The sequence below is a fragment of the Lates calcarifer genome, unplaced genomic scaffold (genome assembly GCF_001640805.2).
Source record: "Lates calcarifer isolate ASB-BC8 unplaced genomic scaffold, TLL_Latcal_v3 _unitig_196_quiver_1927, whole genome shotgun sequence".
Lineage (NCBI taxonomy): Eukaryota > Metazoa > Chordata > Actinopteri > Centropomidae > Lates > Lates calcarifer.
Window position 1 is genome coordinate 1 of NW_026115887.1, and position 23458 is coordinate 23458.

Genomic DNA, 23458 nt, shown 5'->3' on the forward strand with positions numbered 1-23458 from the left:
AGCTGGACTATGTCTTGGCTTAGTGCAGAGACTTCCTTTCCATGCATCATTCTCCAAACTGCTACAGTCATGGCTTGCCTGTTATTGAATGTGCAATCTTTAAAGCTGTATCTTCACTTTCTATTTCATCAGTAAATGAAGTTTAAAATACAGTGTAAACCATTCTCAGAAGAGAATGAAGATGTCTAAGCCTGGATCATATTTCTCAACAAAATGTAATTTCTTAAAGTTGATTACTTACAGGGAGCAAGCAATAAGTTTCCCTTATCATCTTAAACACATCTAAGACGATTATAAAGAAAAAAATGACTTGACAAATGAAAGGAATTCCAGCAGGCATAAGTAGGAAGGCCCTGAGAGGGAGACTGTGACAAGAAATCAATTGGAGGGAAACCATGTTTTGCCTGCGTATGACAGATGTATTTAAAGATCTAATCTAATCTGATAAGGACAAAATGGTGCTAAGATGTGGGCCTTTTCTTGCTCGGCCACATGGCTGGAGTCTGAAGGGATGGCCAGGGATGACATATAAACAAAATCTAATTTGTTTCACGGAGAGGGGAAAAAAAATCTCCCTTGGAGAAAGTAAGGTGAGCATTTATTAAACCCTACATCTAATCTTCATTTACTACAAGTGACCCATTTATGAGCTGAAAGCCCTCCTTGGGATACTGGAGAGTCTGAGATGAACTCCTATCATAAACTCTGTGTTTAAATGCGACAGGTCAGGATAAACTGAGTGCTTAATCTATAAAGTAATACAGATCATTTAGCACATTTGAGGGAGCAGCTGCAGCCTTTTGCCAGGGTCGCTGTGCCAATCAGCTTACTCCTGTGCAACACCTCATCTTATCAGTCTGATGATGTGCTTTCCTAAAATGTAATCATAACACAAACTCTGTCTTTCTCTGCCATCTATAGGATAAAATTCACTTAAAGAGGCATTCAGGCGGAATTAACATATGAGACAAGTGTGAGTTATGGGTCAGCCATATAATAAAGAAAATTGTGCATGCAAATCATTTGAGGATGAATGTCTTGTTGGATTTAGGACATATAAACAGCTTGGTTCTTTTATGATACGACATGAGACTAAAAGATTAATGTTACATAAAATAAAATCTTTAATATCTTGTGATTCTGATTAATTCTTTATGCAGATGGTGTGTTAAAATTAAGGCATACAATCAAACGGGCAGAGGCAGGATAAATATGCCATCATTGAATAAATAAATACTAATTGTTCATACAGTTGATTTTTGAGAGGGCACAATGTGCTGAAGTAAACTGAAGAACTGAAGACTTAAGCAGACAAGTTAGATATTTTATATCTTAATTGTATAGAGAATTGAGGAAAATTCTGATTAAACTCCACTCACTAATCTACAAGAACGGTGACAGCATTTTTTCTTTTTTTTTTTTTTTAAATCTCTTGCGTGCTCACAATGACTAAGCCCACAAGCACCTTAGGCAAGCAATACAGAAGCACAAATATGTTATTGACAAAATAAAAGCTCTAAATGTCAAAAAATTACATTCTGTACACCTAATCAGGCTTACTCACTGTAAGTACCAAAATCAAACAGTCGTTTGAGTCTTTGCCATGGAAGGTACACCATCATAAAATCTCTTAAGCTGTATTATCTTGGCATTAAAAATCTGGGCAGGCTGTCATCTGAGAGTGGTAAGGAGACCATTTTACAGTTAAAGAAGAGAATTACAACTGGACTTTAATATAGATATCACACTGTAATTACTGTATGTCTCAGCAAAGACAGAGTTCTTATTCTATGAAATAATAATATATTAAAAACACTGACCTCCAAAATCATTCGCAGCTGATAAAATGTATGTAAGAATATATTCACACTTCTGCAAGGAAGTCCTGTTTTTCATCAGTTCTAACTAATGCAACTACTAAATTCTTAAAATGTAATCAATCTTTTTATGTCTATCTCATCAATACCACAAGCGGAAACAACAAATGAGTGAGATAATTTAGAGCTAAGATGATTGCAGGGTGGTGAGGAGTCATTAGGTAGCAGACTGACTGTGGAGGAAGCTGTTACTGCAGCTGGATTATCAGGCTGGCAGACACCTGTGATGTCGTAGTCACTGCATCCTGAGATTAAATATGATTTGAGGGAATTAACCGGCAGGATTTCCCCTTGTTTTTCTGGAGTATGTTGCAAAACAACAGCTCGTTTTTAAGAACTGACCAAACATTAACAAAAATGATGCTGCTGTTACTTACCTCAGCTCGTTCAGGTTTCTGAGCACCTCCTGCTGGGTGGCTAAGACAGAGCCCAACTGGGGACTGGCAGAATCCACCTAAAAGAGAAATACAGCACAACAGTCTGGAGGTTACTTTAGTGTTGACATTTGAGCCATCATAAAAACAGTTTATACGTTTTGATAACCTGTCATAAAAACGGTTTACTTCAGCAGTTGAACACAGAAATGATACTGAAGTGAAAGCATGACATTGTGGGATTTTTCTTCTGTGTTGTCACACTGTTTGAGCAGGTTTCCAGTGAGGTGTTACAACAGTTTTAGATTAATACACTTGACTAGAAATTAATTAAAGGCTGTCAGACCCAAAACCTCTTTGTTTGTGTGAGAAGGGAAATACTAGATGATATAAAACTAATTATAATCCTGTTCCTATTGTCATTGTGTGCTGTAAAAAGTTTTGGCAATGACATGCCCACCTGTCCTGACTCGGCGTTCGTCCCCTTCTTGGAAATCTCATCAGTGATAACAGAGACGTATCTGCGCTGCTCGTCCAGGATCATAGCTAGCTGCCGGTGGAGCTGTTTGATCTCCAGATGGATCCGGTTCTGGCCTTCAAACACCTGACGTATCTCTCGGTCATTCACGCTCTCGTACAAGTCCTCGACTGAGGAGGAAAACAAAAATCTAGGATTAAAACCAATTAAATTGAAATATACAAAACTTTTCAGGGGCATGCACATGTCTCTTTTAGTATATTATAATTCTTAAATTTGTACTTTTCATAGAATTTAATTTAATTTGTTTCAATAAAATAAAACTACTCTTTATAATGATTTTTTTCTAATGCATTTTACATAATCAGTTGGGCCATTTGGTTTCAGAACACTAACTTGGCTCTCCTTGGACGTCTGGGTGCTCTTTCTGAAACTCCTCTTTCTTTTTGTCGAGCTCTTGCTGGAAGTTCTGAAATTCCTCCTGGTACTTGTCCTTCTCTTCTTTAGGAATCTCAGATTCAGGTGGGGGCTTCAATGGGAAAGACAAAAAAAGAAAAAAAAACACTCTAAACTCAATAGAGGCTGTGCTTAGGCTATGTTGTGCACATGTATGCACGCGCACACTGAGACACACAGCTACAGAAAAGTAAATTGTACACACAGGACTGGGAGAATATTGGGAGCTAGGAAAATGTAGTTACCGGTTGCTGGCCTGGCTCTGTGAGTCTGAATAACAAGAAGGACAACACATCGTGGTCATCTGATAGAGGAAAGAAATTTTGAGTTAGAAAATTACCACAGAAAAACATATTCAAAATTATGGAAACACTTTACATTAAAGCATTGTGAGAACAAGGTAATGGGGGAGCTCGTTCATGCTTCCACCCCAGACAACTTTAGGTGTAAAACTTTACATTTCAGCTCAGCCTAGACAAGAAGTCGAAATTCTGATTGACTTCCACAGACCTGACTGTGCTGTTTAATTAAGAGGGCTTAAGAGAACTGCGTGTTGCTTTTTAAACAATTGCACACAGACTTCATTGGGTTTTTAAACACAGAGAATAGAAGAGCAGTACCTGCTAGACCACCAGTGGCAGCTGAGATGCCAAAGAAGCCCTCAGCGGGAATCACCATGTTGTCCACCTTTGTGCAGAACTCATAGTCCTCTTTGTCTGGAGTGAAACCGTTGTTGATCATCACCTGAGGAGGAGGAAAGACCAGTGCTGCAGCTAACAACATACTGACTGTGCTGATCATTCAACAATATGTGATATCATATGATCATTGGCTTATATATATATGTCTGTGTGTATGTACACACACACACATACACACACACACACACACACATATATATATATATATATATATATATATATATATATATATAGAGCTTCATGACCCTTATAACTGTTTCTCAACATGTGAGTGTGTGCGTTTGCTTCTGCGTGTTGATAGTGTTGATATTGTTTCCTACCGTCAGTGTCTGCTTGTAGTAGGTTATTTTGGCTCGGACGGGATATGGTTTGTTGCGGAAGTCTCGTAAACATGTGCCAAGGGCCTGTGTGGTGCCATCACTGGAAGAAAACAACATCATCAGACAATGATAGAGCTATAACTTGTATTCATACACCACACAGGGCTCCACATAGACACTGAACATGAGTTGGGCAAAGAAATACGGTGTGATCAAAGTTTATTAGATAAGTGAATAACATTAATGCCCATGTATGTTTTTGTAAACAGTCATTTAGTGGTACGGAAAACACCATGACCTCTAAGACAAACTGGAATGGCATTGAAAAAGTGATTTAAAGCTTTCACTGGCCTGGGGGAGATTAGGAAAGATGGAGGATTATTTACTTTCCAAGCAAATATAATCATATTTCCTAATCTTCTTTAAGTTGTCAAAATTTGTTGGAGATGACATCAGAGCAAAGCAAAAGAAAATGTTTACTTACTTTTGATGGTCATAAACAAGGTTGCCATTGTTTCCCACAACAATTATGGCTGGGTTATTTTTCTAGAATGAAGATGAGAAAACAAGGAGATGTATTAATCCTTTTTTTCATCAGAGGGCTTTGATTTTAGGTAATCTTATGCCAAAATATGAATCCCATACCTGAGCACAAATAAATAATATTCAAATGTGATGGTAAATTACCTATGAAAGACATGTTTTGCATGACAGATGGATCATCTTGCAATTATATTTTTATTTTTAACACGCTTCCTATATGACTGTGTGTAGCTGAACAGAAGCCGTCTTTGTGTGAATGCAGACTATCTCTGTATCAGAATATCTTTGCACTGGCTGTTTCTACCAACAAAAACAGAAAGAAACAAAGACTGTAAACAGCTTTGGCTGCGAGGCTCTGCGGCCAGCTTTCTTTCAACATGTGCAGTTTACAAAGCTCCCCATGCTCCCCTCTCATAACACTCTTGGAAATATGAGGTCATTAATCGTTAGGGCTAAGTAAGTTGACACAAACCTTTCCATCATTGTCAAAAGAGTCAAAGAAAACTCCAACTCCATTCCACCGGTCGGCGGCTCCATACACTGGACCGTCGAGGCCTTGCGAAGTTGTGAACCACACAGCCTGTCAGACAAAGAAGAAGTGGTTAAAGGTATTTTCCTTGGAAATATTTGTTTAAGTGACCTTAATGCAGCCAAGCATTTCAAACTGGTAGCCATCTTTTCAAACAGTGTTTTGAGGTGCAAGGTGAGCTTCTATCCTGACAAATAGCTTAGTCAGGTCAACAGTAACACAGGGAATAAGAGTGTGCAGGACAGAATGGTGTTATGCCTTTGAGGTTGTCACACCCTGATAGAAGAGAATTGCCAAGACGCATGTTTTAAAAAGCAAAACAACAGTAAGAAGTACTTGAGCAGCACACTTCAAGTCTTAGGTATCCTGTCTTGTGAACAGCAGGTCTTTTCTTCTGATCAGTGAATTCAGCTTTGATTAAATATTGCTGATAGCACTTGACAAAAACTCTAAAGGGTTATATTTGTCATTCACGTGCAATGATGGCCCATATCGAATAGCTAGGACTCATGCTCAGTTACAGCTCATCGCTTTTTAGCCTCACTCATAGTGAAAAAATTTAAAATAATAATAATAATAAATTAAAGCTGCGAGCAGCGTTGAACGGGCCCTCGCACCCGGCGCCCGTCGGGGGAGCGGCGACCGCGGGACCCCGGCAACCGCGGGGTCAACGCAGGTCGCAGGGCACACGCTGGCGTAACAGTTCACACTTCCGAGATGTAAAAATTTTAAATAAAAGCTTTTATGCTAATTATTTTCTGTGATAATATTTTTCAGAGCTCATCATCTGTGACAGCTCTTGGCTCTCCTGACTGTAACCTCTCTGTGGCAGCTTCTCACAGACTCAATCAACTCCTCTTCCCCTCCCCCCTCAAACACAAACACAAACACAAACACACACACACACACAGATACCCCCTCCCAAAAGGAGATAAAACTCAGTTTTAACTTGAGTTTACAAGCTTTGAGCTTTGAGCAAAAGCATTTTTTTGCAAGTTCTGTTATTGGGTGCATATATAAATCATTTATGCTTAAACAAGGGTTATAATGAAGTTATTTGAACAGTGAATATCTCATCTGCCTAAAGTCAGGGCGAAGCCACTAACCAGCTGTAGGGATGGGTATCATTAGGATTTTATCTTTATCCATACAGACCCCTATCAGTCCAGCTCAGACTGTTACTGGTTTAAGAGAGTGAAGTTTATAGCAATTTGCAAAATTTGGAGATTAGTGACAAACTAACCAGTTAGACTACATACAGACAAGCTTTCATTTTAGCTGTTAGTAACAGTTTGCCATGAGCTTAACCAGCGTGCTGTGCTTCGTGTTAAACATGTCATGAGACTGTGGACAACGTTTGAGCCAGCTTTGACATCTGCAGATATGAGTTTCTGAAGAGGGGCCTGCTGAGGTTAGATGTGCTGAATAATATCCATTTTCATATCAGAAAAAACACTGCATTAAACATTGTCTTAGCTCACTGAGCTGAGGTCAACAGGTAATATAACCAACCTGTGAGGTGGCTCACCCCCGTAAGATAAACACATAAATGATCCCTGATAGAACCGATAATTAAAGGCACATCAGTGACAGGGAATGCTATTAAAACTAAACTATAAACTGGTGACATTAACTGCAAAAGAAGATTTTTATTGATACATTTCAGGTAGAATTTAGTTTTCAATAAGGAAAATGCTGTAAGAAACCTGAATTTGTTGCAACAAATTTAAAATAAAAGCTTTTATGCTAATTATTTTCTGTGATAATATTTTTCAGAGCTCATCATCTGTGACAGCTCTTGGCTCTCCTGACTGTAACCTCCCTGTGGCAGCTTCTCACAGACTCAATCAACTCCTCTTCCCCTCCCCCCTCAAACACACACACACAGACACACACACACAGAGACCCCCTTCCAAAAACCCATCAAAGAGTAATACAATGGCTCCATCTGTAGGATAAAGTAGAGAGTCGCAACAGGAAGTTACCCCAAAATCTGAGGTTTCAAACAGGAAGTTGGGTTTCCGAACTTTGACGGGCCAGAACCGGCACACGCTTCGACCCAAACTCACAATTTTCGGAGGACTTCTTCCAAAAATTGTCAAGGAGGGGCTGACAACATTTGAAGTGAATCTGGTCACCCGTCTAGAAACTGGACATCACACTATAAAATATGTCATTTCCTGCTATAAATAGGTGGCGCTACAACAATTGTATGAATATTGACATATGGATGTGTGCAGATAGGTACCATTAACAATCCTGTAAAGTTTGATGCAGTTTGGACAAAGTATGGCCGAAATATAGCAAAAATAAAGCAACTTCCTGTTTCGTGGCGAGTAATCGAACTTTGAGGGGCCATAACTTCCACGCCCTTCAACAAAAACTCAAAATCTGCCGCAATTTAACATCGTCTATGTCTTAAGAACATACTATTAAGTTTTGAAGTCAATCGGATAATGCGTCTAGGACTAGTTCGCGTTCAAGCGACCCCTGGAAATGGCCAAAAACACACAATTTTTTCACCTTCCGGTCAAAATAAAAATACTTTCTGTTGGGTTTAGAATATGGCTCCAAGAGACTTTTTGGTGCGTCATGGGATGTTACATATGTGTGCAGATTTTCAGATTTTTAGGCGCAACGGGCTTGAGGGGCTGTTCCGTTTAAAAATGTAGGTGGCGCTACCGAGGGCATTTTACCACGCCCATGCTCAAGACCCCTAAATTATTAAATTTTTCGCCGTGCCTGATGCGTCTGCAAATTTTGGTAAGTTTTCACGCATGTTAAGGCCCTCAAAAAGCCGATCTAAGAGGCGGAAAAAGAAGAAAAAAAATAATAATAATAATAATTAAAGCTGCGAGCAGCGTTGAACGGGCCCTCGCACCCGGCGCCCGTCGGGGGAGCGGCGACCGCGGGACCCCGGCAACCGCGGGGTCAACGCAGGTCGCAGGGCACACGCTGGCGTAACAGTTCACACTTCCCAGATGTAAAAATTTAAAATAAAAGCTTTTACGCTAATTATTTTCTGTGATAATATTTTTCAGAGCTCATCATCTGTGACAGCTCTTGGCTCTCCTGACTGTAACCTCTCTGTGGCAGCTTCTCACAGACTCAATCAACTCCTCTTCCCCTCCCCCCTCAAACACAAACACAAACACAAACACACACACACACACAGATACCCCCTCCCAAAAGGAGATAAAACTCAGTTTTAACTTGAGTTTACAAGCTTTGAGCTTTGAGCAAAAGCATTTTTTTGCAAGTTCTGTTATTGGGTGCATATATAAATCATTTATGCTTAAACAAGGGTTATAATGAAGTTATTTGAACAGTGAATATCTCATCTGCCTAAAGTCAGGGCGAAGCCACTAACCAGCTGTAGGGATGGGTATCATTAGGATTTTATCTTTATCCATACAGACCCCTATCAGTCCAGCTCAGACTGTTACTGGTTTAAGAGAGTGAAGTTTATAGCAATTTGCAAAATTTGGAGATTAGTGACAAACTAACCAGTTAGACTACATACAGACAAGCTTTCATTTTAGCTGTTAGTAACAGTTTGCCATGAGCTTAACCAGCGTGCTGTGCTTCGTGTTAAACATGTCATGAGACTGTGGACAACGCTGAAAATATTACTTTACTAACTACTGGCCCAACAGGCGCTTTTACAAAGAAAAGGTAAAGGCCAGCAGCTTTTACTTTTCAATGCACTTGTCGTCAACTTGAGTGGCTTATATTCAGCTGGTTCACCTCGACGCCGGTGGATGTAGACGTGCACTTTTCCTGTCGCCGTACACTGTGTAACATGAAAATATCAGCCGACCCCTTGTGAAATTTCCTAACTGATCAAAACCAAACTGTAAAGACTTTGGTCAAGGGGAGACATATGGTAAGATTACATGAATTCAAAATAACCTACAATTCCTTCAAATTAATTTGAAGCCAGTTTAATTTTTTGAGCCAGCTTTGACATCTGCAGATATGAGTTTCTGAAGAGGGGCCTGCTGAGGTTAGATGTGCTGAATAATATCCATTTTCATATCAGAAAAAACACTGCATTAAACATTGTCTTAGCTCACTGAGCTGAGGTCAACAGGTAATATAACCAACCTGTGAGGTGGCTCACCCCCGTAAGATAAACACATAAATGATCCCTGATAGAACCGATAATTAAAGGCACATCAGTGACAGGGAATGCTATTAAAACTAAACTATAAACTGGTGACATTAACTGCAAAAGAAGATTTTTATTGATACATTTCAGGTAGAATTTAGTTTTCAATAAGGAAAATGCTGTAAGAAACCTGAATTTGTTGCAACAAATTTAAAATAAAAGCTTTTATGCTAATTATTTTCTGTGATAATATTTTTCAGAGCTCATCATCTGTGACAGCTCTTGGCTCTCCTGACTGTAACCTCCCTGTGGCAGCTTCTCACAGACTCAATCAACTCCTCTTCCCCTCCCCCCTCAAACACACACACACAGACACACACACACAGAGACCCCCTTCCAAAAACCCATCAAAGAGTAATACAATGGCTCCATCTGTAGGATAAAGTAGAGAGTCGCAACAGGAAGTTACCCCAAAATCTGAGGTTTCAAACAGGAAGTTGGGTTTCCGAACTTTGACGGGCCAGAACCGGCACACGCTTCGACCCAAACTCACAATTTTCGGAGGACTTCTTCCAAAAATTGTCAAGGAGGGGCTGACAACATTTGAAGTGAATCTGGTCACCCGTCTAGAAACTGGACATCACACTATAAAATATGTCATTTCCTGCTATAAATAGGTGGCGCTACAACAATTGTATGAATATTGACATATGGATGTGTGCAGATAGGTACCATTAACAATCCTGTAAAGTTTGATGCAGTTTGGACAAAGTATGGCCGAAATATAGCAAAAATAAAGCAACTTCCTGTTTCGTGGCGAGTAATCGAACTTTGAGGGGCCATAACTTCCACGCCCTTCAACAAAAACTCAAAATCTGCCGCAATTTAACATCGTCTATGTCTTAAGAACATACTATTAAGTTTTGAAGTCAATGGGATAATGCGTCTAGGACTAGTTCGCGTTCAAGCGACCCCTGGAAATGGCCAAAAACACACAATTTTTTCACCTTCCGGTCAAAATAAAAATACTTTCTGTTGGGTTTAGAATATGGCTCCAAGAGACTTTTTGGTGCGTCATGGGATGTTACATATGTGTGCAGATTTTCAGATTTTTAGGCGCAACGGGCTTGAGGGGCTGTTCCGTTTAAAAATGTAGGTGGCGCTACCGAGGGCATTTTACCACGCCCATGCTCAAGACCCCTAAATTATTAAATTTTTCGCCGTGCCTGACGCGTCTGCAAATTTTGGTAAGTTTTCACGCATGTTAAGGCCCTCAAAAAGCCGATCTAAGAGGCGGAAAAAGAAGAAAAAAAATAATAATAATAATAATAATAATAATAATAATAATAATAAACAGACCGAAAACAAGAGGGTCCTTGCAACTCGTTGCATGGCCCCGTTGGGCCCACGCAACTCGTTGCTCGGGCCCTAATAATAATAATAATAATAATAATAAACAGACCGAAAACAAGAGGGTCCTTGCAACTCGTTGCATGGCCCCGTTGGGCCCACGCAACTCGTTGCTCGGGCCCTAAATATTGGTTCAGGCGGTCCAATTGAGTTTAATCCAGCTGTATTGTTGCAGTACAAGCTAGCTCAAGATTTTTATGGTTCTCTCTTTTGTTTTTATTTGCCAGGTGGGGAAATGCTTGTCATTTCACCCTATGAGCATGACACACCTCTTGAAACAGGATATGCAGTTTTTCCATATCTCATTTGCCAAGTCAGATAGGCACACTATACTTAGTGTTGTACAATATATCTTATTCTCAGCTTTCATTACAGGCTATCTATATTTGTTACATCAACATGGTCAACCTGGAGTAAGACTTAGTTTGTTCATCAAGTCTGAGGTTGGAAATTATTGGGTGTAAGGCTGTGGATTAAGAATAAATTACAGGGTCATGCAGATTAGGGCTGGGTATCATTTTAAGATTTCTGATTTCAGAACCAAGGTGACACCTGAATTTAATATTAAAAAGACGATACATTTGAGACCTTGATCTGGGGAATATTAGCATTGTTAACCACTTTTTCATTTGACTTTTACATGGGGGTTGGGAGTTGTGGGGGGGTGAGCGTTTACGGTTCCGTCTTTCCCTTTCACGATACGAGATTGTGGACCTCTGTATTGTGGTCTTGATTTTAGAAGCGTTACATCCCTGCTTAATGTAGATGTATACAGTAGTAGATACAGTAAGTCTTGCGTAAATTCAGTGTTATATCAGGTTAAGTGTCCAGATGGTTAAGAAAGACAGCTCTGGGATGCCAGGACTTATATTAAACCTAAACTGAACTTCAGCTGTGATCAGAAGTGGTCATTGTGTAACATATTCCCTGAAAAGGAAATATGTATATGTTGGGCTCTCGCTGCTTTAGTAACCCACCCCCCTGCAGTTGCACCCCTCCTTACCAAACCGTCTGCTCCCATTCTGCCTCTTCCAGATACTCTGAAGGTCACCTCAGCCTCCCAGTGTTCAAAGTTGACTTTGTTTTTTGTCCACACAGAGCCCCTCTGACTCCTGAGGGATGGTGTAATCCGCACCTGGTCTGCACTAGGAATAGCATCTGGGATGGATAAAAGAGAAGGAGAAAGAGAGGGAGAGAGAAAGCAGGGTTTCAGTGACACATTAAGTTTGATTTCCTCTATCAAAATAATATCCCATCCTGTGTCATGACGCATTTGTCTACAACTTAAACAGCGTATGTGGTGTAAGAAACCATTCATGCAACAGTAATCCCTAGTGTGTGGCTCCTTGTTCCACGCCAGCTAATTTGTAGTATTGTTATTACAGGCCAGCATTATCAGGGTGTGTCTGCTCTCTAATCTCCGGACTGTCTCAGGAAATGATTGAGATACTTTAGAATATTTTCCTCTGATAACTTCTTTGTACAAACTAGGCTCACGCAGTGTCACATAAAGATTTACATACTTGTGCTGAAATGAAAACAACTCATTAATAATTTTGATAATCGATTGATTGTTATTATGGCTTCTTCTTAGTTGCTGCTTTTTCTGTTTCATATAACGATTCACTGTGGAGTGCTGGTCAGACAAAACAAATAATGTGAACTCACCATCTTTGGCTCTGTAAATGTGTAATGGGCGGTTTTCACTGTTTTCTGACATTTGCTAAATTAAACAACAGTTAATCAATCAGGAAAACCCTGTGCTGTACATATAAATTAACCTGATCCAACCTTGTTGTGGGGTGTATAAATCAACGTAAAGCTGAGTTGATAAATCAATAAGTCATCAATAGTCATTTTTTCAAGCAAAACCAGCAAACATTACCTACCCTACCTTTTCATTTGTGAGGATTAGCTGCTCATTATTGCGTCACATGACGGTTACCTGAATAACCTTGTGTTTTGGGCTGTTGATGGGACTAAACAAGCACGGTGACCTATGGGTTTAAACTGCAAGCCATGTAATCACACTGTCTGAGTCCAGTCACGAACATTTTATACATATCATCCACTCCCTCTCATTTTCTGTCACCTCTGTATTGTCCACTTGTGTATTAGGAAACTGTAAGGGTCATTTTTCATTTTTTGGACTGAATGATTAATTGGTAAAATACTCAAGCAGCACTTATTGAATGCTTCATGTCAGCAGCTGGACAACTCACTGTGTGATGCAAGAATCCAAAGGCCCATTTTTGAAGGAGGAAAGTTCAACACTTCACTCGCATGTGTCTGCACAGACTCTTGCAGCAGTCAGAGCCTTTAACTAACTCACAGCACCCGTTTATATGGACACTGTAAAGATAGGCTGCTAAAACATACACATTTCCCAATGTACTTTTGAATTAACAAAGCAAACCGCTGTCACTTCTAGGCATCAAGTGCGGAGCGGAAACACGTCCGTTACAAACCGCTAACGTGCGAAACCTTAGCCGTCCTCGGGCTACCGTGACTCGCGAGTGTTACGGTTAAGAAAATATATGTCCAGCAGCTGTGTGATGTTGACAGCTGGACACAAACTTACTTCCAGTGTGGATCCAAAAGGGGATACTGCCGTCTGTCTGAGCCAGGTGCGGTCCTTTGAAGCTGTATTTGTACTCAAACCGGCGGTGAGGCGTCTCTTCTGACGTCGAGGCACCTGCGGCAATATCGGCGAAACTGCGGTGGAATAGTAACGTTGCGAGAAAAGTTAATATCAACATAACAGCATTGGCAACCGGGCGCCGCACTATGGACACCGCCATGTTTCGGTATCACTGCTGACGTAGCGCTGAGTCCACGAGCATGACGGGATGCCTGTAGGGCCAACAGGGCGTTTTCTCATTGGACGATTTTTTCGGTCCTTTCTCTCGCTCTCTCTCCCAGAATGAGCAGGGGCGCAAAAGCGTAGCCTTCACCAAGGGCTCCAACATGGGGAGCTCCTGCACTTGGACATTAAGAGTTTGTTTTGATCTGTTTTGAAATGTTATGTTATTTGGATTGCAGTATGCGTGTTGACTTAACTGGCAAACTCTGTCTTGCATTAACAACAATATTAGATCAGTTTACTGGTGTATTTTGAACCTTATTACTGATGCTTGGGCGCCCCATCCACTTTTTCAAATGATTACTTTGGATACTGTACTTGATACTGTAGACTAGACGGGTCTATTCTTCATCTCTCTCTCTGTTTCCTTCCCCAAACAAAATGGAGACATAAGGAGTTTTTTTTTTAATAAAGAAGAGGAGAGTAGCCTAAGCCATTACCAGCAGTATTCAACTAACTTCAGTCTCTTGTAATGGCCAGCTGCTCCCCATTTTGACAAATAAAAGCCTAGCCCCTGGCCCCTGTATAAAGTAGGTCACTAAATTGTTTGCATTTGTGCATACGTTCTACTGTACAGTCAAAAATAACTATTTTGATGTACAATAACAGAACTCTTATAACACTACAGCTTTGAGACACAGGCCTCAGGTCCTGGTGATTCCTTATAGTAGCTGAAATGATTGAAAGACGATTGTAATTTATTGGAGAATGCAGAAGCACTTTGACTACAGACAGCTGTCCTCTCCACTTTTTTTTTTTTCAATGATTTGATAACGTTCAAGAAATTCATTTAACAGAAACTGTAACTGCAAGAGGTCTTCAGACTCTGAGGCCCCTTGAAGACTTGACCCATATGACCCATATGTCTGTGCCAGCAACAAGTGAACCAGAACTTTGTAATTGTGGTAGCAATAATAAACACGGTTAAACTTGTGGAACACTCACAGTTTGTTTACTAGACAGTAATACTAATATGAATGCTGACATACTACTAATTATTATATTTATTCCAATAGCCTTCTACTGCTAATCTAAAAGCATTGCCATTACTAAGAGTGTAGACAATAAAACTAATGGTAACACCAATACTAATACTAAATCTACTCATACAAATACTAATGCTAATATATTTGAGTTCTATTCTCCAACAAGATTGTATTGTTTAGAGGCAATGTAAATACAATTGTTCAGTAAACTGTGTGCTACATTGTGCTTACACCTGATACATTTATAGCTTCTTGTCTGATTTATTTACATATTGTTTTGTGAATTGGAGCCAGTAATTATTAAAGTGTTATGGCTGATATTGTCACTGATAGCAGCAGTATGTGCATATGTTGGCCCATATGTTGTAAGAAACTGGAGTACAGAAAGGCCAGATACTGTGCATTTGCAGTAATTTAGGAGTTATATCAGCATTACATAGTATTATAGAATATAATATCATAGTCATAATTCTTTAAGAATTTTTAAGGAATTGTTTTTAGAAATGTTTGATTATGTTATGTGTTCATGGTTTTTTTTTTTAAATCTAATATTGCACAATTTAACATAATGAGAGTTATAAACTCAAAATGTCAGTATCAGTATTGTCTTCTAGAAAACAGTGTTAGTCTGGCTCTAAACAACTTTTAAAAAAATCTCATCTACAAATTAGCTCAGTTAGTAACCAAAGATGAGCAAAGCAACAAGCAACAAACACATAAAGTATGCCAACATCCAGATGGTGATTTCAGTCAGTTGCTGAATTACCTGTGTTGTTCTGTACCGACTCATCAGCTGCATAAGGTCAGTGAAAGGTTAGGTGACAAAGTCACACCGGCTGCAGGAGCTTTTGTCTGAAAGCCTCAGTGGGTGATGGGGAAGTGACACAATTATGTGCTACTTGCTTTCTATTTACTTTCACCAGCTTCCTCCTATTGCTTTTGGAGGTGCAGCGTCACTTTTTGTGAGGGCCTGTGATTACAGGTTCAGGAACAAGCTCCAGAACAAAACAGGCTATTGTGGTGACACTAATCTGGGGATTTTGACTATTCTGGCAAATGATCAGCAAATAGCACAGACTGATTTCTGTGGGTTTACAGCAATAAGGTTTTATGGTTCCTCAGTTTCACATGCAAAGGATACATTGTCTTTATAGTCATTCAGCATATGAACTGGGCTGGCCTGTTGGTTTTTGGGAACCTTTTGCTTTACATGTGTTGACCGCTGAATTATTTCAATTACACAGATGATGTGGTTTCCAGAGCTGAATGGCACATATAGTGCCAATCATATTCTAACTAAAAACTATGATATATTTTATCATTTTTCCGATTGGACAAAAATGATGCCTTTGTGTTGTTTTTGACTACAATTTTACTAATAAAAGGTCATTGACCTTCTAATAAAGGTCAATGAAGGTGTGAGAATAGACATAAACAAAATAGATACCTCCTTTGTTTTTGTAGCCAGATAATAGACAACACTCAGAGGACGAAGGGCCAGAATACAGTTAGAGTTTTTTCACAGCTCTGAGGCATTCATTTTAACATTTGTTAAATTAAGATGAGTATCAATGGCAAAAAAACAAAACAAAACAAACAAACATGCAAAAACTGACACCTGAGTTATGTTTTCTTATACTAGACAATAGAAGAAATCAGCACAATCAGACAACAAGGATTTTTTTTCCTTTTCTGTGTCACTCTATTTGAGAGAAGCACAGTAATGAATTCTACGACAAGAATGTGAAATTGTTGCTCATTGTCAAACTGGTTCCATGTAGTGTTCTAAATGGCAGTTAGACACTCAGTGAGAACAAAGACGTGTGTCTATCAGATGAGTTTTAGTGTCTGCAACTCTGAAAAATAAATATTAGGAGATTAGACTTAATAATCTCTCAGCAAACAATGATACTGTAGATAAAGAATGTCAGAATGTGAAAGGAAAAGGAAAGGAAAAGAAAGTCTTAAAGCACATCACTAAAAACCTCCACCAAACCATTAACAACATCAGAAAACACACTAGAGGTTCTGAGTGGAGTATGTGAAATTATAAATGAGATGCTAACTCTTGTATGACATTTAAAACTCATGAACCCTAACAGGTTTCCAGTGGATTTAGGGAGCAGAGAAAATAGAGGCCTCTGTCCTTTGTCTGAGGAAGCCCTCATTAGAAAGTTAAACCACACTCTTTGTTGGGAAATGTAGGATTTAAATAACAATAGCAATGCTAATGGATCCATTTAGAGGTGGACAATGGGAACCTGTAGGATGTTAATGGGTCACTGAGACAGTGAATAGCCTAACACATGAGTCAGCACAAATATTTGGCCAGTGAATTACACAATGCTGTAGGAAATGTATCTTAGAAGTGACAGCAAGCTGACCTGAGTTTTGTGGTGTGTTGTATTTACAGGAGCCACTTCTGTTGATTTTTTAAACTTAAATGAAAATTATGCTTCTGCTTGCATCTATTTTGTCTATATTTGATTAGTCTATGCCTATGGGTGTAGTTTAATTGTTTCCTCTGTACTTTCCTGGTTTTCTCTAATGAATCTCATATCTTCATCTATCATTTTCTACCTCACATCCACTTGATCTGTTTATTGTAGGCCACCTTTCGGGATAGTTAAGATTCATCGGCTCTAAACTGGCCTAATCAGATAAAACAAATAATATTTGTGCTGTGCTTGGGGGGGCTATTTTTCCCTGGAAGACCTGGCCATTTAAAGATATTTGTATCACCCCATGTCACATTAGGGGGAAAGGGAGAGTGGCTTGTCACCTCCTGGTGTGACGCCATGGCTTAGTTAAATGAAGCCTGTAGCGTCATGGTGTTTATTCATACCTGAAAAGCACAAAGCAAACCGTTATCACATGAACAAAATGTCTGCTGAGATGACAGCATGCTAAGGAAATGTCCTGTGGCTGAACCTGCTGTGCTCTTAAGTTTACCACCATGATGCAAATCTCTAACTGATCAGACCAGAAAACACGATTTGAAGTCTGAGGCTGATTTCCCTATATCTGTAGCGTCACACATGATAGACGTGCACCCAACAAGAGACTCACAAATCCTATTTATTATAATTAAGGCCAGATTTTTAATTTGATTAATGATACTTCGAACCAGTAATCCACAAAAGGTTCTGCGGCTTTCAATAATGTATAGACTGCCTTTGCTGCTGTCTTATTTGTTGGCTCAATTCTGCGCACATAGGCCACATACTCACCCTCAACAATACAGAGGGACTAAACCTTTATTTCAGATTGCTTCAACACAGTCCAGTGTGGTCCGGGGGAAGAGAGGGCACTTATTGTCCACTAAGGACTTTGCCACATTCATTTGAGGAGCAGCCCTTTCTCATTATTAACAGACACACTAAACTATGGGCCCCAAACAATACAGAACAGATCCCTTTATGCGCACAAGTGCTCAACATTTCAGCAGCCACTGTGCGCCCTTTGCCACTCCCTCTTCTTTTCAGATACCTGCACATAAGTGAAAGATGTGGAGGATACAAAAGATATCCTCAACTTTCCTTTTCTCCCATTCTGTGAAACAGGCCCACACTAAATCTTTTATTTGTGCAAAGCCTCTCATTAACTCCACTCATGCTGCCTCCCTCGGCTTGCCATTGCTTAAGTACTGGGTGTTGTAAAAAAAGCTACCAATTAGTCCCTCATCAGCTCCAATTAGAGGAGACAAAGCCTGAGTAAAGATAACTCAATGAGAGGGAGAGGTTGAAGGGTGAGGGCTGTCTACGTGTGTTTCCCTGTGTGTGTGTGCGCGCGTTTGTGTACATGTGTGTAGCCCAGGCCGGCACAACATAGTCTGTAATCATTGAAGAACTTGTGGCCATTCAGTTTGACCCACTGCAGCATAGGTCCATTCACTGTCCAGGCTCCTCAGTGGACCCTTTTCTCAGGGCCAAGTGTTGTTGCGCTGGGAAGACTGGCCCCCCAGGAGTCCCAGAAAGAGAACCATTCAATCCTCTTTACCTGTTTGCAGCATATAAGGCACTTAGGGCCCGGCCGATCTCTCATTATTGTCTCCTTCACTCTCAGCACTTCCTTAAACTTAGGCCTCAACTCAAGAGCAAGCCCTTTTAGAGAGGGAAATAGGGGATGCATGTTAAGGGGGTGCCTTTCGCCTCATTAGAATTGAATTTGCACTGTCTTGTAATTACGTCGGAGGGCAACAATGTCTTTTTTTCATCGTAATCTTCATTGAATGGGGGATTTTTGGGGCAGTTAATTTGCTGCCCGCACTAATGCATTAATTAATGAATTGGGTAACACTAATTTTCTCTATGCTGCCTCTCTCTGTTTGTTTCTTCCATCTGTTTCCAACAGTTCTGGCAGCCGCTACTAATAAAATTACCTCATTAAGGCCTTTATTGCAGCACAGTAACTCAGTCATTCTCTTGCTATATAACATTTTCTTTGGAAGGGGGCTGGGTGTGTGACAGTTCCCATTCAGTTGCATCTTTTTGTGGGTATAGTTCTAAATAATGAGGGGGACAAGCGGGGAGATATAATTAGGAACAAGGGGGCACTTCAGCAAATATTTGAAATCTTTTAAGGCTGGCCCTTGTATGATGGTGATTAATTACTTCCAGAAAGGATTTGGGAGAAATATATTGCCAAGTTTTTTTTTTCCCTTTCTTTTTCTGGATGCGACGACCTTGTTAAAAAGATTTACACAGGACTTTAATTTCGGTCCCTCTTTAATCAAATGCAAATTATGACATGTACCATTCTCTCAAAATGGACTCATTGTGAAACAAATAGGCAACATGTAAACAATGATGTAGTGTTTAATAATGAAGGTGGCACCTGACTGTTGAAGGAACCCTTGTCATGTGTTGTTTTTGTTTTGGATAACATAAATGATGATGATTAGGATGGTGATAATATTGATAATTATTCTGATGCTTTGGTTAGTTTAATTGAAGTTGACTACAAAGACTGTTGATGTTATTTGATTTTTATTTAATGTCATTCCAAAAACTTGTAAAAAAATTTGGCTAAGATGAATGACAATGGTTAATGTATTTAGTCAGAGACAGACCAATCCTTTAGAGGGAAGATGTTAAAATAATGTTGCATGAGAACATCTAATACTATTAAGTCCAAACATAAACAAAAAAGTAGACATTACCGACGCTGAGTGAACATGTCCACAAAGCTTTATTCATGATTGTGTTTTGATTATCTTCATGCACTCCTCTGTGAACTACACTGCAAAGTTTAATGGGTTCATTGAACACAGTGCGCTGTGCATCATTCAAAGGGGTGTCATCATACATCAGCATGTACTGCTGTAGTGTATGAACGAGAAATGACTGCCATCTAGTGGAGTTAGAGGGGTACTGGATGATTGTCAGGCACGGTTGTATCAGGTACATTCTTTCAGCAAAATTCTCCAAAAACTTGATGAGTGAAAAGTTTTTATTGTTCTTTTGACAAGAAAAAAATCAGTACCAGTACCAATATTGTCCAATAGCATAGAAACTAGTTTAATTTTAAGTAAGTGTTTTGAGTTTTTCTTCTTTTTTCACCCATCACATTGAAATGTTTTTAATTATAAGACCAACAATGTGTCAGAATTCCAGGTTCCCATACTCGCTTCACAGATGTGGTGAACCACTTTATTTTGCTGTGGCTGATGAAGGACTTGGAAACGAGTTACAACATGAGTCTTGGATCAGCGCTGATAAACCAGACTGGAGTTTTCTTGAGTGGGCTGTTTTGAGTTTTATTGCATGGTCTTGTTATTCATGAAAATAAAGTAACGTCACCTTGTTTTGGTCAAGTTTCCAAGATTATCTACAGCCTCTCTCCCTCCAAATAAAGACAGAGCGAGATAAATATAAGTTATGAGTAACAGAGGTGAACAAAAAGGAGTGAAACTACAAAGTTTATGACTTCAGAAAAGGCTGCACTTCGTCCAAAACCCAGCTGGAAGCCTAACACCATTCTTACTTCAGAGGCCAGCAGCTGTTCAGCTTCTTCCAGCTATGACTGCAAATGTTGGTGTATAAACAGATAGTGAATATGAGTATAGTAAAACACAATAATACAAATATGTCTTTATAGTAGAGTTTATAATTTCTGACAGACACTGAATATTAATAAACACTCGTGACATCAAGTTACCCAGATTTTTGTAGATGTCAGTACTTTGAACCTCTGACTTTGAGAAGGTCTCCCTCTGGTGAAGAATGGAAGTAAAACATGTTACAAATTCAGTCAACTACAGTATCATCCACAAAGCCATTAAACAGTTGCAGTAAAGGGGAGTATTGGTCGCCTGAATTTAAAATTAGCTTAAATATGTCAGTCTTAGTTTAGATATACGTTAGATTTCATAATTAATTGCAAGCGGCACCACTCTGTCCAGCTATGAAACACTGATTGACAACCTCTTGCAGCAATTGAGTTAAGCACCACTTGTAGACATAATCAGCCTGCTTTTCAACTGTCAATAATTTTACTGTTTACAGACTGTTTCTCCTTTCCATGTCTGTAGAAATTAATAATATTATCAGGCTAATACAGTTAAATGCACAAAACATTTTTCCAAGACATCATGCTGGGCTCTGTGTTGTGCATTTTTCACTTTTTTTGACATTTCATAGCCCAATTGATTAATATATTAATTGGAAAAATAATCTGTATTCTAATTGATATAAAAATAATACTTAGTTACAAACCACTACTGCTTATGGATGTATATGACTACATCAGACTACAAGTTGGATGAAAAATAGTGCTTTTTTATCTTCCTCCACTTGAAATTGTGAATTTGTGAAAGCTAATGGGTGTCACGCTGCTTAATCCCCCTTGTGAATTTATTCACGTATGATGATATCAATTAATTATCGTTTGGGTATTGGGTGGCCCACTTTCTTATACAATTTGTGTGAAACAGAATAATACATTGTCATAAAGTAATGAGGACCAACCTGTTTTTATGAGAGACTTGTTTAATGTGCTGTGAAGGAACCATATGTTTCTGGAAATACAAAATAAAATAAAACATGCATTTGCACAGTCTACTCATTTTGTTAAAAAAATAGTCACATGATCTTGTATATCATACAAAAATAAACATCTGTGATCAAAGACATACAGTACATTCTGTTTAAAAATAGTTAAATAAAATCAAAACCACTTCAATATTTACACCTGGCGTTAAGTATTTAAATATTCTAGTCAAAGTCTGTTCTGTCGCGAGCTGGTTTCCTCTTCTTGCTCCGCTTGGTCCCTCCACCTGTTCGAGTGGAGGTTCCTTGTAGTCCTCACCTGAGCCTGTGTCCAGACCCTCCTGGTTGTCCCTCCAGTTGTCAGGGACTGTGCCAAAGTCTTTCCCCTGGAGAGTGCATTGGCCTACATACACCTTGCTCTGTAGGTCGGCGATGTCGTTACGGATGTCAGCCATCAGAAGGAGCAGGAAATCAAAGGAGCCTGGTGGGCCCTGAGAGTAAAGTGCAACAAAAACAAATAATCTTATTAATTATTTGTTGAAATTAAAGGTGCTATATGTAAGTTTTGCTATCACTATAGCAACGTTAGCATATCAGCTGTTTCAGGTACAACATCAAATTTATTTTGTTCTTGTTTTGCTTCTATTTCACTATTTCACTTCTTTTCTTCACCTGAGCTTTGCATCCTGACCAGCTAGCCCTAGTCCATCCAATCTTGTGATACCACTCTGCAATAGTGGGTCACTGCAGTATCCAGTCTGCCATCAGTCCAACACAGACTGAGGAACTAGCACTACCCAGAGAACGTATTCTAAACTCTTGTCTTGTGAAAGCAAACATGGTTGAAACACAGCTGCAAATGTTGGCTATATAGTGATAGCAAAAACTTACATATAGCTCCTAAATTAAGGTTACTCTCCTTTATATAGAGACACTGAACCTAATGGAAAGGTTACCCAGTTACCCAGTAGCCACAGAGATGATTATCCCAACAAAAATCCAGCTGATCAATGGACTGTGGCCAGTGGCTACTGACATTTTTCTCATGATTTGTTAACATTAGCACCATCAGTGTTTATCTAAGGCAATAATGCTTACTCTGTACTGGACACTATTTACTTTTAACATTTGACAGTATCATTAACTGTGGCATTTAATGGCCAGAGTCCATGGTAATCTGTTTTCTAGCCATGCTTTAGTTTAACTTTTGTTCTGGATAGTAGCAACAAGTTAAAACAGTGGCATCAGTATAGATAGCTAGAGTCTTACTGGTGGTCCAACAGGCCCAGGAGCCCCTCTATCCCCCTGGGGAAACAAAATAAATATTTAGTTTAGATAAATTACAGTGGAAAAAATCATGAGAGGAAATCACAATACCCTGGTTAGGGAACTTCTGGAGCTAGAGGTGGAGAGAAAGCTGAGATCAGGATGAGAGTAACCACAAATGCCTCAAGAAATAGTTTGTCATGAGACATGAGAATATCAATACCATTTTTTGTTTGTTCTACTTGGCCCTGGAGGTGGTAGGTGATTATCTTAGCACAAAGACTGGAAGCGGGGGAAACCTGTTTCTGTCCAAAGTTGAAAATTACACCTAAACTTCACATCTAATGGTCACTAAATAACACATTGTATCTGGTTTATTTCATTCATGCACCAACCTGAAATGTGAAAGCTGTAACTGTTCCTTGGCAATTAGTCACTGTTCCAGAGAGAAACAGTTGTAGAATAAATTCTTGTGTAACTCCACAAAAACCCACAACTTTTCATTTAATTAAACAAACATGATACAACGTGTTAATGAGTGGGCAGTGTTGATAG

General features: G+C 39.4%; 1 protein-coding gene and 1 long non-coding RNA gene across 2 annotated transcripts; both read right to left on the reverse strand.

Moving 5' to 3' along the window:
* Positions 1-2217: 2217 nt before the first annotated feature.
* On the reverse strand, positions 2218-13638 carry LOC108891474 (protein ERGIC-53). The gene is made up of 10 exons (XM_018688595.2): positions 13381-13638; positions 11803-11957; positions 5222-5329; positions 4691-4752; positions 4207-4306; positions 3806-3929; positions 3431-3489; positions 3126-3258; positions 2712-2899; positions 2218-2331 (listed from the first exon to the last, which is right to left on the reverse strand). The coding sequence occupies exons 1-10, from the start codon at positions 13598-13600 to the stop codon at positions 2251-2253; spliced, it is 1230 nt and encodes a 409-aa protein (XP_018544111.2). The 5' UTR covers positions 13601-13638; the 3' UTR covers positions 2218-2250.
* Positions 13639-20736: 7098 nt separating this feature from the next.
* On the reverse strand, positions 20737-22019 carry LOC127139643 (uncharacterized). The gene is made up of 3 exons (XR_007809938.1): positions 21957-22019; positions 21617-21666; positions 20737-20862 (listed from the first exon to the last, which is right to left on the reverse strand). It is a non-coding gene; the product is annotated as an uncharacterized LOC127139643 (long non-coding RNA).
* Positions 22020-23458: the final 1439 nt, after the last annotated feature.